Source organism: Orycteropus afer, unplaced genomic scaffold (genome assembly GCF_000298275.1).
Source record: "Orycteropus afer afer isolate SDZICR_OR568_19922 unplaced genomic scaffold, OryAfe1.0 scaffold00094, whole genome shotgun sequence".
Lineage (NCBI taxonomy): Eukaryota > Metazoa > Chordata > Mammalia > Tubulidentata > Orycteropodidae > Orycteropus > Orycteropus afer.
The window spans coordinates 9,135,201-9,153,020 of record NW_006921681.1 but is presented as its reverse complement, the minus strand read 5'-3'; the positions used below and the strand labels follow the sequence as shown (position 1 = coordinate 9,153,020).

Genomic DNA, 17,820 nt, shown 5'->3' with positions numbered 1-17,820 from the left:
CTCTTATTAATAAATGCCTTGAAGTGTTATTGGCACTACATGATGAATTTGTCCAGGGTATGGTGGGGGCCACCAGAAGCAGCAACAGGTCTGCTCATGTTTGTAGGAAGGGTGGTCAGCAAGGCTTCAGAGAGGAGGTGGCACCTGACACAAGCCTTGCAGGATTAAGAAGTGTACCCCAGTATGCCAGTGCTGGGCACACAGCATGGCTTACAGGATATACAAATGACAAGGAGATCACATGTGACTGGGTCTGGGACACAAAGAAGTCATCCAGTTTCCTGACAGTCTTTTTGCCTACTGAACATCCCAATCATGGGGTCTTACAGCAATCCTCTGTACCACTCACCACACCCCGCCCAACCAGCAGCTCCTACTCCATGGCTGTAATGACATTTAATAGAAACTCTGATTTCTGTCAGTCTCTCTCTGCAGAGGCATAGGGACAGGGTGACCCAGTACAGTGTGTGGACATATCACCCTCCCACCCCCAGTAAGGGTCAAGTAGACGAGCCAGCTGTGGTCTCTTCTCCTCTCAGTAGGTATTCTGAGTCGCTGTCTCCAGGGGACAAGTTTTTGCTGTCACGACAGAAGCCATGGAGGAAGCAGGTTTCGGTGGTCCCAGGGTTGGGCAGGAGCATAGTCTGATTCAGGCCTCTGTGTCTACCCCAAACTTGAAACAGGAAGTCCCTGGGGCTGCAGCTCCACCTGGGAGAAGCTCTGGGGTATGGCTCGTTGTCCCTAGAGGCTCTCTGGGCAGCTTGGCTAAGCCTGGCTCTGCTCAGGTCTCCCCGGGTAGAAGCAGAGGAAGAGGAAGTCAGTTTTTCAAGAAGAAGGGTTGGGGAGGATGAATCTCTACAAAGCCGTGACAGTGAACAGCCTCTCCTGGGCTTGGCCAGAGCACCCAGAAAGCCCTAGGCCAGGAGACCTGCTCCGCCTCTCTGTGTGCCTGGTCCTCTGACTGGACTGGACTGATGGCTCCACGAGCAATGGGGAGTGAAGACTTGGAGGCTGGACCAGCTTCCTGGGACCCTGAGGCTCCAGATGATGCTGGCAGTTAGGGGTCGACGAAGGAGACTGCAATATAACGGGTGCCCTTGGTGGTGGGGAGCCCTTCGTGGTAGTGCGTGAGCCTCCCAGGATGCAAGAGGGTCCAGCCCTTCCGCGGGGCACGGATGGAGCAGTTGTAGCGCAGGAACCGACAGCCCCCGCCCTGAGAGACAGGAAGGGTCAGTTGTCAAACAGGAAGCATCAGTGCCCCAACAGGAAGTGTCAGTTCCCCAACAGGAAGCTGGGCCCTTCCCTCATTGTCCTTCTAGTCTCCATCAAGTGGCTCTTCCTATAGCCTCCCTGGGGTACCTTGAGAAGCAACAGCCATAGCTGCCTAAGGTAGAGACTCAGCAAAGACTGATAGGAGCACTGGTCTTGGGGTCAGGCAGCCCTGGGCAAGTCCAGGTTCTATTACTTACTCAGTAAGTAATAATAATTACTCAATAAAGCAAAGGATTGTGATAATTAAATGAGATGATGTAAGAGCTTAGGTCTGGGTATTTCAACCTCAGCACCACTGACATTTTGGGCCAGATAATTCTTTGTTGTGGGGGGCTGTCCTGGCCATCCCTAGCCTCTACCTACAAGATAGTACCTCCATAGTTGTAAACCAAAAATGTCTCCAGACATTTCCAAATGTCATCTGGAGGGAGGAGATGTAAAATTATCCCGTCGAGAACCCCAATGCCTGGGTTCTTCTTCAGATACGTATAGCTGCTTTTTGGGTACTCTTCACAGTGCCTAGCTCAGGGCTAAGGCCAAAGAAATTCCTTAAAAATAGTAGCTCCAGAAGGGCCTCCCCAGGGGCCCAGCTCGCTTTCTCCCTGGTTCTCTGATGCTGGTGAACCTAGGGCCCCTCTGCCTCTATCACCCTGTAAATGGCTTGCCACCTGGCATCCCCTCCACCTGTCCTCAGCCATGCTTACTTCGTAATCCACTCCCACCCGGTTTAGGGCAATGTTGATGGTGAAGGTGGAAGCATCATGGTGTGGCATCAGCGAGGGCTGCTCGTCAGGCTTGTAGCGGACTACGAAGGCCAGGTCAAATTGGGCCTGCACCACAGCAGTGAGGCAAGAAGCAAAGTTAATAGGGAGAGGCCAAGACCTTGAGGAATACACAGAGACCCTCATCTAATCTGCTGGAATGCCAGCTCCCTGAGGGCAGATTAGCCCAAGGCTGTGTCCTGCAGTGCCTGGAATGGTGCCTGGCTCAGAGAAGGTTCTGGGTAACAACAATATGGGGAGAGAAGGAGGGAGAAAAATAGAGAAAGGAAAGGAGGAAAGAAAGAGAGCTCAGTGGAGGAGAGAAGGAATGAGGGAGAGGAAGGAAGAAGGGAGGAATTAAGCCTTACGACCAGTTCTGGCAACTATCTAGACTGGTGAGTCCTTGAGGGCAGGGCCCAGACATACCCAGAGCAGTTGCTCAGAGAAAACCAAGGGAATGACAAAGTCACTGAGGGAGGGAGGGAGCAAGAGGGGAAGCCAAAGGGGCTACTGACAGATTTGTGAGGGACAGAGCTAGGTGAAGGAAAAAACGGGGATACACTGGCCAGCTATCTGGGAGCTTGTTTGCTACGAGCTACTGAGGTGAGTTTTAAGGAGAGGAGGGGTAAGGAGAAAGGATTAGGAAGATGGGGTGAGGTCAGAGGGGCCTCCCCCAACCCCAGGCTCTTCCTGAGGCCTGCACCTCATGATGCCCAGCCTGGTTGGCGAGACCTCATTCCTGCCTGGGGATCCACTACCCGGGCCTCTCCCCCCAGGCCAAGACTGCTTTACTACCACTGTCCCTCAGCCACTCCCACCCCCTGCCTCATCCTGGCTGTGCCCTGAGCCCACCCTGGTGTAGTAGCCGGGGTAGAGCTTCTCTGTCATGGGGGCGATGTACTCCACCAGGAACTTGTGCCACTCCCGCTCAAAGCTGATCTGGTTCATGTGGATGTCAATGGTCGGCACATTTTCATAGCCACCCTGGATGCGGTTGTCCTGAAGGTGACCAAGGAGGGTGTGAATTCCAAGAAGGCAGAATTCGAAGGTGACCTCCCCCTCAAGATTCCCGCCCCCTAGTGGACTGACCCTGTACAATCCCTCCCAAACCGCCTTGAGTATGGGTGGGACCTGGGGCTATGTTATGTTTTAGGGCAAAAGTGAAGGAATTCTGCAGATGTTATTAAGGTCCCTGATCAGTTAGTTGACTTTGGGTTGATCAAAGGGAGGTTATGCTGGATGGGCCTGACCCATGCAGATGTGTCCTTTAGAAGAGGATCTAAGAAGGAAACTCTTTCCTGCTGGCCTTGAAGAAGCAAGCCACTATGAGTTTTGCAACTACAAGGAAATGAATTCTGCCAACAATCACATGAGCTTGGACTAGGACCCTGAGCCTCAGTCAGAAGAGATCCTAGCCCCAGATGACACCTCACTTGCAGCCTGGTCAGGCCCTGAGCAGAGAACCCAGTTAAGTGGGTCCAGACTCCTGACCCAGAGAAATTGTGCAATGAATGAATTTGTTTTAAGCCACTTAAGCTTGTGGTAAGGAACCCTGGTGGTGCAGTTAAGCGCTTGGCTGCTGACCTAAAGGTTGGTGGTTCAAACCCATCAGCCACTCTGTGGGAGAAAGATGAGGCAAGTCTGCTTCCATTAAGATTTATAGCCTTGGAAACTCGATGAGGCAGGTCTACTCTATCCTGTAGGGGTCACTATGAGTTGGAATTGACTAGAGGCCCCACCTTGTTATCACCCAGAGACCACTGGCCATAGTGTTCCATCTCCTCCACCAGCTCGTCGCAGGCCGCCTCCGTGAAGATGGGGAACCAGTAGACATCTGGGCAAGGCTGGGAGGGGATCCTCAATCAGAAGGGTCCAGAGGGTCTCTACCACATGCTCCTCCTGCTCCCACAGCCCTCTTCAGGCCCTGAGGCAAAGGAAGCTCCCACAGGTAGTCTATGGCCCCAGGTTGCCCCCAGCCCAGTCAGGAAGCTCCAAGTATCTCCACAGAGCAGGGCTCTGTCGATTCTGGATGGACTGAGTGAACCGCTGCTGAGACGAGGCAGAAGCTCAGTGATGGCCCGTGTCAGCGAGGTCACGGAATAAGGAGGGTGTGTATCCAGGGAGCAGCAGCCTCAGGCTCCCTGGAACACCAGCAGTAGGGAGTCCAGAGGACCTACCCACTCCCAGGTGCTGGCCCAGGGGGCACGGCCTACAGTTGAGACCACATGTGGGGACCTTTTTTTTCTTTCCTGACTCAGCCAGAGGAGAGGCCGGAGGTCCCCAAGGCCCCCATAGGCTCTAGCCCAAAAGTGCCAGCAGGCGGAAGGGGGCCACCAGCTGGCCTTTCACCCCAGCACTGCAGCACAGAAAGAAAGATGCCCCTGCTCCCCAGGTCAGCTAGCTCTTTTCTTCTCCCACTCCCTTCCCCTCCCCAGCTCTGCAGCAGGAAGGGGTACGGATCCAGGGGCTTTGTTCCCAGAGGTACCACAGGCCCTTACCGTCTCTACCAGTTTCCCCTCCAGGGCCTTGGTGTAGTTCTCGTGGATATACTTCTCCTTCCAGTCCTATGGGGAGGGGGAAGCTGAGTGCAACAGATGCTCCCAGAAAGGGCTCCTCCCCAGAAACCCCATGCCATGTGATGGATTGTACACACTGGGGCGGTGGGGGGGTGCACCAGGGCTATGCACCTCTGCCCACTGGGTTCAAGTGCACGATTTGGGTGCAGAAGCATGCTTACAGGAGCTAGTGTTTGCACGCATGTGTCTGTGTATGTACATATGTGTAGGTGTACATGTGTATAGAGGTATGTGTATGTACCAACATCAATCACAAGCTCCCAACATCTAGGTGCACAGTCACAACTGTCACTTCCTCTGATCATCACTATACTCTCTCGCATGAGTGAGGCTGGGATAGTATACCCATTTTAGAGCTAAAATAACTGAGGCCCTGTAAGTTGAGAGGCTCAACTAAGTCACAGCTGACTGCAGAGCTTGGCTTTAAATCCAGGCCTGGGGTTCCTGGTCCCTTCTCCACTAGATGGCGCCATCTCTCAAGGTATCCTCCTTTCCTACCCAATTAAGGGGACCTATAGGCCCCCTGGGGCAGAGGGAAGAGAAGGGGCCCACAGGGTCCTAATTCACCTTAGGATCAGAGAGGGAGGAGCCTCAGGATCTAGGAGGCCTCTGTGCTCCTCTCCTCCCAGCCGCACCCAGGTCCTCACCTCGGGGTTGCTGAACACCTCCCAGAGGTCGTTATGGAGGTGGGTGGTCTGGTAGCTGTCCAGGGAGAGCAGGTGGCCAAAGGTATGCCGGTTGGTCAGGAACATGAACACGTCCTGCGGAGAGCAGACCGATGGGAGAGGCCCCCCTTCCTCCCTGTCCCCTGCAGGCCCCTGAAAGGGTCATCAGTACAGCCTTCTCTGCCCACCAGACTCAGGTCACAAGGGCAGGGACTGAGTGCACCACCCCCATGTCTGCAACACCCAGCCCAGGTCTGACACTGGGAATACAATCAGCAAAGGCTTCCTGGAGGGGTGAATCCAAAAGGAACAAATAAACTTATGAAAGAACAAATGAATGCATGTAAGAAAAGGATAGCTCTTTGATATTGATGTTTTGGCCACAGGGGAAATGCACTGTTATACTGTCACTTACTTAAAAATATAAATCACCAAAACATATGGGATGGGGCTCAGGGACAAGGTGAGGGTGTTTCTTGGGCACATTACTTGGATTATATTTAGCGGTAAGTACTATAATCTTTTTATTGTTGTTATGCCATTTAGTTGGTCGCTATGAGTCGGGACCGACTCGACGGCAAATAACAACAACAACAACATGCCATTTAGTTGGCTCCCGGCTCATGGCGACACCATGAACAGTGGAATCAAAGCACTGTGGTCGGTCAGTACAGTTTTCACTGGCTCATTTTCAGAAGCAGATCTCCAGGCCTTTCTTCCTAGTTCATCTCAGTCTGGAAGCTCTGCTGAAACCTACTGTGCATCACAGCAACACGCACGCCTCCACTGAGACAAGTGGTGGCTGTGCATGAAGGACTTTGGCCAGGAATCGAACCCGGGTCTCCTGCATGGAAGGTGAGAATTCTACACTGAGCTGCTACTGCCCTCTCAGTCATCTTTAGGCTCTGTCAAAGATGTAAGTAAAATAGATGATGTTGATAACTGTGTCTGCTAAAATGGTCCTTGCTGATTGCTGGGGGTCTGCCAACACGCCCGGGACTCTAATGTGCCTCCACCAGGCCTTGGGGGTCTCTGAGAAGTCCCGCAGGGACCTCAGCAGCTTCCCAGGCCTATGGTGACAAGGCTGCCCACCATGAGGGACACAGCTGGGGGCCTACTTTCTCTGTCAACAATAGGGCCTCCCATGAAACTCAGCCCCAGGGCTGACCTGCTGTCGAATGTTAGCACAAAAGGACATGTCAGAGTCCAGCTTCCTGTGGTGGAACAGGTCTTTCTGCTGCAGTTCAGCCCTCAGTGCACTGCCTTTGATCAAGTAGATGTTTGATATGTAGGGCACATTCCAGACACCACTGAGAGAAAGAGAGGGAGGAGGTCACAGGCTGATGGTGAAGGGGTCACAGACAATGTCAGGAACAAGGGGGATTGGAGCAGGAAGAATATAATAGTGCTGACTTGATCTCCCCACCCTGGGCACATGAGTCTGGAATTAACTGTCAGGAGTCCTTCTGAGTGTCTGACTGCAATCTTCCTTGCTTCATGGTCAGTAGGAATTTTTGACTGCTAACTCAAAGGCTGGTGGTTCAAACCCATCAGCTACTCCTTGTTAGAAAGATGGGGCAATCTACCTCTGTAGCGATACCGCCTTGGAAACCCAAGGAGGGGTCGGTATAAGTTGGATCTGACTCAACGGCAATGAGTTTGGTTTTTTTTTTTTTGTGGGGACAGGCATATTGGGGAAGGAGGTGCCACAAGGCCCTGAGGAAGACAGATGAGGGTGTCCTCCCTGTATACTCACACACGCCGACCCTGCACAATGTCCACGTAGTCCTCAGAGCGGGCGTAGTAGCCATCTGCACTTAGCGCCCCCCAGAAGTTCGACCACAACCTCCCCTGGCGGGTCACCAAGGGGGCAATGACGTTCCTGAGGAAGGAGCACCTCAGTGGGAATTCCCCTGCCCACTGCAGGGGGGAGGGAGCAGTGTGCGTTCCAAGTACCTCACTGGAGCAGAGCAGGGCCTAGGACTGGAGGTGGATTTGGCTCACCTGGTACCTATTCCCACCCATGCTGTGGCCAGGGACAGACTGGAGGGAGGGCTGTGACATGGAGGTAGGATAGGGTGGGGATGGGAACATCTTAGACTAAGACAAGAGTGGGCACCACTGTCCGTCAGAACCTGGAGTTGCCATACTTCAGGCAGGGACTCAGGATTCCACAGGTGAAGCTGATGGGGAAGGGACTCCCACCCAAGCCCAGACCCATCACAGAGCACTGGGCTCTGAGGGCCTGCTGCCCACAGCCTCACTTGTTCTGCTCAATCAGCAGCCTCAGGGTGTCAGGCTCGGTCAGGGCCACGTTGGCATCCACGCTGAAGTAGTAGGTGCAGCTCCGGTCCTGCCGGCACAGGTCTCTGCAAGGCCGACGGCATGGAGTCAGCAGGCTGGGGCTCCGGCATCTCCCCACCCAGGATCCCAGAGTGACCCTGCGGCTGTGTCTCTACCCCTGCCCCAGCACGAGCATGCTCTGGCTTTGCCAGGTACCAGTGAGACAGCCAGCACAGGACAGGGTCAGCACCAGCAGCCTCCAAGGTCCCACTGATATTCAGGCCCTGGGTTACTGTGCTCTCCAGACGAAGACCCAGAGCTTGGCAGCTGGCATCAAGAGCCCTAGAAGACCTGGCCTACCAGGCAGGTTCCTACCTTGCTAGGGCTGGAGGAGGGCAGGAAGAACGGTATTGTCTTTCTAGAAGGCAACTGGGCAACTTGTACCAAAACCCTTAAAAAATTATGTTCTTTTCTGGGGGCTCAGAACCATGGTCTTGGGGTACATCATGATCAATTGGCACACAGTACATAAAAATTTTGTTCTACAACCTAATTTGTTGAGTAGCAACTGGGGTCTTAAAAGCTTTGGAGCAGCCATCTAAGATGCAAGTATTGGTCTCCTCTCCTCTGGAGCAAAGAAAAGTGAAGAAGATCAAAGTCATCTGGAAACAATTAGTCCAAAGATAAGAAGGACCATAAGGATCTCAGCCTCCACGACCTAAGCCCAGAAGAACTAGATGGTGCCCAGCTACCAATGTCAACCACTTGGGAAGGGATCAAACCTGGAGATCTTGGATAGAGTGGGAGGAAAACAGAGTGGAACAAAATTCAAAAACACAAAAATGACCAGAATTGCTGGTTGGAGAGAGACCGGTAGAAGCCCTGAGAGTATGGCCCTGGGTTACCCTTCAGGCCTAGAAATGGACTCACTTACATGGATTGGCTCTCAACACAACAGTAGAAAGACCTACATACAGAACACCTACCCCAGGTTGATGCATCCAAAAAAACCAAAATTACGTTCTTTTTGTTTATCCAGAGCACAGCATACTATGGTCGATGGCTCAAATACTCCCTGCTTTTGTATACCTCACGAGTTAGGAATGGGTTTTATATTTTCAAATGGTTGGAAAAAAAAAAATAATAAAAGGGATAAATTCATAAAAATGATATGAAACTCAAATTTCAGTATCCATAAATAAAATGTGACTGGAACCCCCCCAAGGCTCATTTGTTCACATCATCTTAGAGAGCCATCATAAATAAAGCTGCTTTTGTACTACAGCAGTAGAACGAATGGTAGCGACAGACCACAGAGTGAAAAATATTTACAACTTGGTCATTGGCAGGAAGTTTGCCAACTTCTGGTCTGGACTGTCTAAGTCTTTGACAGTCAATACACATTACTTAGGTTTGTTCTTTTTAATAAAGGAAAAAAGAAGTAAAAGATTGTTACAGATTGAAATGTGCCCCCTAAAAATATGTTGTAAATCCTAAACCCCTAGGCCTATAGAGGTAATCTCATCTGGGAAGGGGGTTTCTTTTTACGTCAGAGACCGTACCAGTGTAGGGTGTGTCTAGTGTCAATCCCCTTTGACACACAGAAGGAGCAGATAAGCACAGAGAAGCAAGCACAGCACAAGTGGAAGGGAAACCATATCCAAGGAACTAAGGAACAGAAGCTGAAGAGATAAGGACCTTCCCCGAGAACCAACAGAGAGAGGAAGCCTTCCCCTAGAGCCCACACTCTGAATTTGGACTTCTAGCTTCCTCAACAAAGGAGCTCTGGTGTTGTAGTAGATAAGGCATTTGGCTACTAACCAGAAGGTCGGCAGTTCAAACCCACCAGCTGCTCTGTAGAAGGAAGCTGGGGCAATCTACTTCTGTAAAGATTTACACCCTTGAAAACCCAATGGGGGTCGCTATGAGTCACAATTAACTTGCTGGCAGTGAGTTTTGTTTTTTTTTTTTGGAGCCTCCTCAACTGTGAGAAAATAATTAGTTTGTTAAAGCCACCCACTTATGGTATCTGTTACAGTAGCATTGAGAAACTAAGAGAGATCACTTCTCTAATGGTCAGCGTCTGTCTACTTCAATTTCTCCAGTCCTTCTCCGCCCCCGATTTGCCTTCTGAACCCAACTGATTGTGCTCAGCCCTGCCTAGGAACCCCCAGGCTAGCAGGATGGAGACGACTGCCTCATTTGACAGATGGGAACTCTGAGGCCCAGAGAAGGGCAGGAACTTGCTGGAGACCATGAAGCCTTCTGAACGCCTGGTTTTGGTCTCCCAGTCTGGTGGTCCTGATCTGGTGGCCTCTCTACCTACCATGCCCACCTCATCCGCCCCTGGGCCCTGACTCACGCGCCCATGTTCCTGGCGTCAGCATTGGCCATCCGGATCTCAGGGCCCACCAGCTTCATGGACTGGTACTTGCTGCCATGCTCTTCCAGGAACTGCTCCACCTGGGCCTTGTGGTGTTGCTCCTGGGAGGAGGGGGCCGAGGGTGATGAGGATGGAGGTACAGGCTCCACCCCAGGGACCACACAACCTTTTGTAACTGCCAGGCCATGCCTTTCCACCCCAGTCATCCCTAGCCATCTGCTTTCCTGTCTTGAGGCTCTTCCCCATGCCCGAACCTCTGCCTTCCCAGATACCAAATCCTGGCTGTCCTTTAACCACGCTCCCCTGACAAAGGCCAGCCCCACCGGCCTCCTAAGAGCCTTTGTCACCACGACAGCACCCACTACTACCCAGGCTCCATCTACTGATGTGGAGTCTGTGGGTCTGGGGTATGGGCCAGGGTTCTGCTTTGCTACAAAACCCTCCAAGATCAAAAAATTGTACACAAAACTACATATTACCCAGCAAACCCCATTCCAGGAGTGTAAGCACATAGAAACCCATATACCAGTGTTCATCACAACTCTTGTCACAACAGCCAAAAGGTAGAAACAAATGAAATGTCCATTATTAGATGAATGGATGAAAGGAGCTTGGATGGTATAGTGGTTAAAGTGCTCAGCTGCTAACTGAAGTTGGTAGCGTGAACCCACCAGCCGTTCCGTGGGAGAAAGAGGTGGCAGTCTGCTTCTGTAAAGATTTACAGCCTTAAAAACCCTCTGAGGCAGTTCTTCTCTATACTATAGGGCCACTATGAGTCAGAATTGATTTGACAGCACACAACAATAGATGAATGGGTAAACAAAATATAGTATATACCCATAATGGGATACTACTCAGCCATCAAGAGAAATGAGGTCCCGCTGCATGCCAAGACATGGAAGAATCTTGAAAACATCACGCTGCATGAGGTAAGTCAGTTGCAAAAGGACAAATGCTGTATGACCTCACTTACATGAAATAAGCAAATATACAGAAACCAAAGACTATTAGTGGTCACCAGGGATGGAAGAAAGGGAAAAGGCAGATTTTGCTTATAGGGCAGTGAGTTTATGTTAGTGGTGGTGGAATGATTGGAAAAGGACAGTGAGGATGGTTGCACAACTTAAAGAATGTAGTCAGTGTCACTGAATCGTACATGTAGAAATTATTGAGGTGGCATGTACTTTGTTATATGTATTTTCACCACACTTAAAAAAAAAGAGAAATTCAAAAAAAGTAAAACAAATAAACATACACTCCAGGAAATCCTGGGACCAAACTTTAATAACAATGGTCCATATCTGGGACCTGAGTGTGGAACTGGTCAGAGCAGGATCTAGGACCAATGCAGGGTTCAGGGCAAACCCTGGCTATGACTCACCACGTGACCTTGGACAAGTCACTTCCCTTGTTCCAGCTTCTGCTTCCTCACTTGTAAAACAGAACGACAACCACGCCTCCCTGACAGGTCACTGTAGGGCTTACTGAGTCAGACATAGCACACAGCAGGTCCTCATGGACTGCCTTGTGACAGTTATTTTCTATATAAAGTCACAGTCATGGGTGCCCTGCTTGAGGTCTCCAGGGCTGCTGCAAGTCTCTCAAGGGCAGGGCCTAAACCCCTCTCTGTCACCATGTGGCATTCTGCACAGGTAAATGAATATCTGGGAAGCAGGCAGAGAGGGTAAACTACGGGCCGAGGCTGGGTCCCTGGGTCCCAGGGATGTAGGGTATGGACTGTCAGGGCCGAAAGGTCTCAGAAAGGGGGGCTATCATCCCAGGTGAGGCAGAAGTGAAGACCTCAAGGGCAACAAGGAGCCTTGAAGAACAGATAGGACTTGGCAAGTGCCTCTGCATCCCAAGTAGGGAGACTGACATTAGCAAAAGCCAAGCCCACTCCCTACAAAGCACTGGAGGAATGAAAATCAATTTGGCTATCACTAGAGCAAGGGAACTCTGGTGGCATAGTCCTTAAGGCATTTGACTGCTAACCAGAAGGCTGGTGGTTCAAATCTACCAGCCACTCCTTGGAAGGAAGGTTGGGCAATCTACTTCCTTAGTGATACAACCTCGGAAACCCAAGGAGGGGTCGCTATGAGTCGGATCTGACTTGACGGCAGTGAGTTTGGTTTTTTTTTTTTTTTTTCTTTTTTAGAGCAAAGGAGCTGTGGTAGCACAGTGCCTAAGGCATTTGACTGCAGCACAAGAACCAGAAGGTGGGTGGTCCAAGCCCACGAGCCAGTCCACAAAAGTAAGATGGGGCAATCTACTTCCATAAAGATTTACCATCTCGGAAATCCAATGGGGGTCGACTATGAGTTGGAATTGACTTGATAACAGTGAGTTTGGTTTGAGAGCAAAGTGTTGTTGTTGTTGTTAGTTGTCTTCCAATCAGCCCTATGATTGATTCCAGATGAGACCACTGTGATCCACAGGGTTTTCACTGGTTGATTTTCAGAAGTAGATTACCAGGCCTTTCTTCCTACTCTCTACTAGTCTAGAAGCTCTGCTGAAACCTGTTCAGCACCAGAGCAATACACTAGCCTTCAATGACAGACAGGTGGTGATTGTACATGAGGTGTATTGGCTATTAAAATCAAACCCAGGTCTCCCACATGAAAAGCAAGAACGTGAGAATTCTACCACTAAACTACCACTACCCCTAATTAGGAAGGACTAATTGGGCAATGAGGGAAACAAGGATAATAACAGCAACTAAGAGCAACTACTATGTGCTTCCTAGGTATCAGGAACTCTTCTAAGTGCTTCATATATCAACTTGTCAATCATAAGAAGTCTACGTGGTTGGCACTATTATGATCACCACTTTCCAGATGGGAAAACAGAAGCACAGAGAGGTTCAGTAATGTGCCTAAGGTCACAGAGCTAATAAAAGCAGTTGGGATTCAAACCCAGCCAGTCTGATCTGGAGTTCCCCCAGTGATTTGGGATACAGCCTACCACCCCCTCTCATTTGGCCTGGATAATCATGGCTTGCTCAGATCTTCAGAAGGCTCAGCCCACACGGTGACCCCTCTGAAGGCCTGCTACTCACGTGGTTGTGGATAAAAAGCAGCATCTGTTTCTGGGGGTAGTGGAGGCGGAGGAGCCGCTGGAAGAAGAGTGATAGGAACGGCGTGGGCTGCTCAATGAAAACACCGACCAGGACTACGGGCAGAGCTTCATCCTGCATGGGGAGGGGGCGGCACAAGAGTCCAGCAGTGTCTAAGCACGGCAATGGGGCCGAGCCCCTGGGGCGCTGGAGGGATCAAGAGCCAGGGACAGAAGCATATAGACTTAGCCAGGGACGGTACTTAGGCAGTGAATTCTCAGTAGGGTGTGCAGTAGGCAGAGGCAAGGCCTAGCAGGGAAACAGCCAGAGGCTCCAGGGGGGGGAGAGGGGTGAGCCCAGGCTATGAGCAAGGACCAGGTGAGTTGTCAGGAGACTGACTGGCACAGTGTCCAGGGCAGCAGCCACAAGTGAAGAGTAAGGGCCGTGGGAGGGAGAGGGGGCTGAGAAGGGTGGAAGAGAGAGAACAAGTAGAACAAACTGTTACTTGGGCATCTGGGGGAAGTTAGAGCCACAAGTAGTCTGAGAAGGCTTTCTAGTGAAGGCACTCCAGGGATAGGGATGAGATCCTGGACAGGGAGGCAACCCTGTTCTCTTCCACCAAAGACAGTGGAGTCTATTCCAGAATCTTCCATCTGCCCCATCCAGTGTCCCTGGGCTCAGGCCCTCACCCTGATGCCCTTGAGGCGGCGCAGGCCCTCGTCACACACGGTGCAGCCCGTCTCAAAGGTCCAGAAGCGTGGGATGTAATTGCCCAGGTAGTTTAGCTGCAGCTGTCGGGGAAGACGAGGGTCAGAGAGGAGCCAGCCAACCCACCCACCCACAGCCACCTACAGGCTTGTTGGGACCACCCAGTCATGTCTTCCTAGACCACTGGGGGTCCTCTCCCCAAAAAAACAAAAAATCCAATTGCCATCAATTTAAAAATTGCCAAAAAATCAACCAGTGAAAACCCTGTGGATCCCAGTCCTCTCCCCAAAAAAGCAAAAACCCAATTGCCATCAATTCAATTCCAACTCACGGACCCCCATGTGTGTCAGAGTAGAACTGTGCTCCACAGGGTTTGCAATGGCTGATTTTTCGAAAGTAGATTGCCAGGCCTTTATTCTGAGGTGCTTATGGGTGGACTCGAACTGCCAACCTTTCATTCACAGCCAAGCTAATCAGCAATGTGACTTCTCCCACTCCTAAGGGGACAGTAATAGGATTCCAGTTTGGGTAAGTCTTGGTAAGAATGTTCCATCCCCCTGGAGATCACCAAAGCTGCTCGAGGGAGAGCAAAGGATGGTGCTCTACTGTTTCTTCAACTTCAGATCTCCTGAGGAACTTGATAAAGTGCAGATTCCTGGGCCCCATCCAGAGATTCTGACTGGGCCACTCTTGGGTGAGATCAGGAAATCTGCATGTTTCACAAGCTCCTCAACTCCCCAAAGCCACCATGTGATTCTCATGCAGGTGGTCAAGGCCCTCACTAGAAGAAATACACTATAAGTCAGAGTTCAGCAGAGTCCAGCTCCCCAGGGTCCAGTTAGGTCCACACTGTGTCCAACCATAGTCTGTAACCCAGCCCCTGTCTGTAGTTCCATAAGGGTGGGGACCAGTCTGTCTGTTCAACTGAAGCCCTTGTTCCCTGGTGCAAATATCCAATAAATGTTTGTTAAATGAATAAATGAGTATGCCCTGGGAAGACAAAGTAGGGATGGCTAGAGGCCTGGAAGGGGACAGTGGCCTCTTGTGTGTCCTGCCATCCAGAAGGGATGGACAGGGCATCACTAACTGCCAAAGCAGAGAAAAATGGTACTATGTTGACTCAGATGAGAGATCAGAGGCAATAAGCTTACAGCAGGGCCCAGGTAGGTGGTCTGGGCCCAAGGAGAGGCTGGGATAACAGAGCAGAATCAGGGCCCTGGCCCCCCTCACAAGCCCCCAGGGGTTGCTCCCTACCTTGGTAGGCCCGTTTCCATGAATCAGGACTGGGAGAGTGTCATAGGCCAGGTTCCGTGCTCTCACGTGTCCCATTTCAAACTTGAGCACCACCTCATCTGAGAGTCAGAGAGCATAGGCCACCTAGCATCAGGCCCAAAGGCCAAGCTCGGGGCTGATAGGCTGGGCTTGAATCCCAGCTCTTTCCCAGTGACCAGGGTGTGGCCTAGGGCAAGTCACTTCAGTTCTCTGAGGCTGTTTCATCATTTAAAAAATGGGACAACCCCATTGTCATGGGGTGAGCGGGAGGATTCAGCATCTGGTACACACTTTGCTCCACGGCTAGGATGTAGTGAGCACTGAATCCACAGCGACCCTATCACTTAATGTGCCAGAAGCAGGGATGGGAGAGGAGCAAAGACCTGGAACATCGCAGCTCCAGACACAGAGCAGAGAAGCCCCAAGGACAGAGGTGTGGGATGCACCTGCTCTGACAGGCATGTGCAACAGCACGAGTACAAGCCAGCCATACTGGGAGGCCAGGGTGATAGGTGGTACATCCTATCCTGGTGGAGAGTGTGACTGCCAGTGGGTCCTAACACCCATGCTCTGACCCTGTTCATCTGCACTTTAGACACAGGGAGGAAACTGCCTGGTCTGTCAGTTATAAAATTCAGGGGCCCTCCCTTCTCAGAGGCCTTGCTAAGGATGGTGGGGAGGGAGGCTTCAGGGTGGATGATCATGTGAGGGGAGCCCCTCTGCACAAGGTTCTAGCCTGCCCAAGAGGTGATGTAGACCTGGTTTCTTAACCCAGGGGTTACAAATCCCCAGAAACCACAGGCAAACTGCTGTTTCTGCATCAGCCTGGGAGAGGAGCCATAGCTTTCAGCAGACACTGGAAGGGGTCCATTTGCTCCAGAAACCCACCATCAGTGATCTGGTCCAACTCTCTTTTTCTGAAGATGGGAACACGAGGCCCAGAGAGGGGATATGCCTTGCCTGAGGTCACCCATCAAGACAGCGGCAAAGTAACTCCATCACCAGCTATGGTACTGGGGCCAGGCCCCAGGATGCTTGTGGCCTTCCTAATCAGTTATCAACTAACCCCCTGCTAGCTCAGTCCCTGCCCCTAACTCAGTAAGCCTTTCCCTGGGAAGAGGGAGGGCAAAGGGTGAAGGGGAAGCAGGCTCACTGTTAGGATCTGCTCTGCAGGCAGGGGTGGGTACCACTGTGTGCTCCACCCAGCTCCTCCCAGGCTGACCAGCTGCCTCCCCTGCCCTGGTCTCTGGGAACTGAGCTCTGGGGCCTCCATTCCCCACCACTCAGCACAGAGATACAGCTCTACCCCAGGACATGCTCTAGATGGTCTCTGGGGATCTAGGATGGGCCAGGTGACCTCCCAGCACAATAGTTAGAGGAACCAGCCCAGCTCTCCTCCTTGAGCTCAGGCTCTGCTTGACAACCTCACCTCCTCCCTATCAACTCTCTTAGGACCAACCTCCTTCTCGCCATCTCTCTCCCCTCCCCATAAGGGCTGCTCACCCAAGGCTCCATCCAGGTTCTGGAAGATTCGGCAGCGGTGATCCAGGGTGATATTAATCCGTTCCTGCAGAAAAGAGGATGCTAGGTTGCAGCAGGAACAAGCCGTGGGCAGAGGAGGGGGCTCCCTTACCCTGGGGAGAAGCCAGGCCCCTGCCTGACCCTCATGGCTACTGCTGCCTTTCCTCCACCCACCATGCCCCACCACATCAGGACAGCTAGGGACCCTGAAAACTACAGCCATAACCAAGCCCCTGGAATCTATCTACAGAGAACCAAGGGCTCTCAGAACTTGAAGAAATCTAAGGTAAGAGCTGTTCAACTATACCAACAGAAAACCAAACCAAACTCACTGCCGTCGAGTTGGATTCAACTCATAGCGACCCCTCCTTGGGTTTCCGAGGCAGTATCACTACGGAAGTAGATTCCCCCACCTTCCTTCTGAGGAATGGCTGGTGGGTTTGAACCGCCAGCTTTCTGGTTAACAGTCAAATGCCTTAGGCACTACGTTACCAGAGCTCCTATCATGATAACAAATACTTCCTTATTATACCAGTCAGAGTTCTAAATCTTTCATGTATATCAATTAATTTAATTAGTACTATATCATTATATAAAAAAAAGTACTATTATGTGGCGAAAAAAACACATGAAAAAATGCTTGTGATCATTAGCTATGAGGGATGCAAATCAAACAAGAATGAGATATTATCTCACCCCAGCATTAATAGCATAGTTGAAAGAAATAGAAAACAACAAAGGTTGGCAGGGGTGTGGAGAAACTGGAACCCTCAAACACTGCCAGTGGGACTATTAAATGGTACAACCACTGTGGAAAACAGCATGGTGCTTCCTTAAAAAGTTGGAAATAGAAACACCCTATGATCCAGCAATCCCACTACAAGGCATATATCCTAGAGAAATGAGAGCTGCAACATGAACAGATATATGCACACCCATGTTCACTGCAGGACTATTCACAATAGCAAAGAAACAAAAACAACCTAAGTGCCTGTCAAGGGATGAATGGATAAACGAACTATGGTACATACACACAATGGGATACTCCGCAATGTTAAAGAACAATCATGGATCTGCAAAACACCTCATGACATGGATGAACCTAGAGGACATTATGCTGCCTGAAATTAGTCAATCACCAAAGGACAAGTATTGTATGAGACACTACTGTGAAAAGTCAAAGAAAGGTTTATACACAGAAAGAAACATTCTTTGAAGGTTGCCGAGGATGGGAGGGGGATGGGAGGAAAAGTTACTAACTAGAGGATAGACACATATTAACTTGGGTGAAGGGAAAGGCAATATACAGTAAGGGGAGGGCAGCACA

At 50.9% G+C, this 17,820-nt stretch overlaps 1 protein-coding gene across 1 annotated transcript in view; it reads right to left on the bottom strand.

Annotated features, from left to right (window-relative positions):
- Nucleotides 1–1,057: 1,057 nt before the first annotated feature.
- PLOD1 (procollagen-lysine,2-oxoglutarate 5-dioxygenase 1) overlaps nucleotides 1,058–17,820 on the bottom strand; it is a 34,759-nt gene continuing 17,996 nt past the window's right edge. Inside the window, exons 6-19 of the mRNA XM_007942641.2 lie at nucleotides 16,476–16,539; nucleotides 14,955–15,052; nucleotides 13,682–13,783; nucleotides 12,996–13,127; nucleotides 9,920–10,041; nucleotides 7,539–7,643; nucleotides 7,031–7,156; nucleotides 6,443–6,584; nucleotides 5,257–5,370; nucleotides 4,532–4,597; nucleotides 3,773–3,877; nucleotides 2,886–3,032; nucleotides 1,977–2,102; nucleotides 1,058–1,213 (exon numbers count right to left, since the gene is read on the bottom strand). Of these exons, the coding sequence (XP_007940832.1) occupies nucleotides 1,058–1,213; nucleotides 1,977–2,102; nucleotides 2,886–3,032; nucleotides 3,773–3,877; nucleotides 4,532–4,597; nucleotides 5,257–5,370; nucleotides 6,443–6,584; nucleotides 7,031–7,156; nucleotides 7,539–7,643; nucleotides 9,920–10,041; nucleotides 12,996–13,127; nucleotides 13,682–13,783; nucleotides 14,955–15,052; nucleotides 16,476–16,539 (1,605 nt within the window). The remainder of the gene's footprint in view (nucleotides 1,214–1,976; nucleotides 2,103–2,885; nucleotides 3,033–3,772; nucleotides 3,878–4,531; nucleotides 4,598–5,256; nucleotides 5,371–6,442; nucleotides 6,585–7,030; nucleotides 7,157–7,538; nucleotides 7,644–9,919; nucleotides 10,042–12,995; nucleotides 13,128–13,681; nucleotides 13,784–14,954; nucleotides 15,053–16,475; nucleotides 16,540–17,820) is intronic.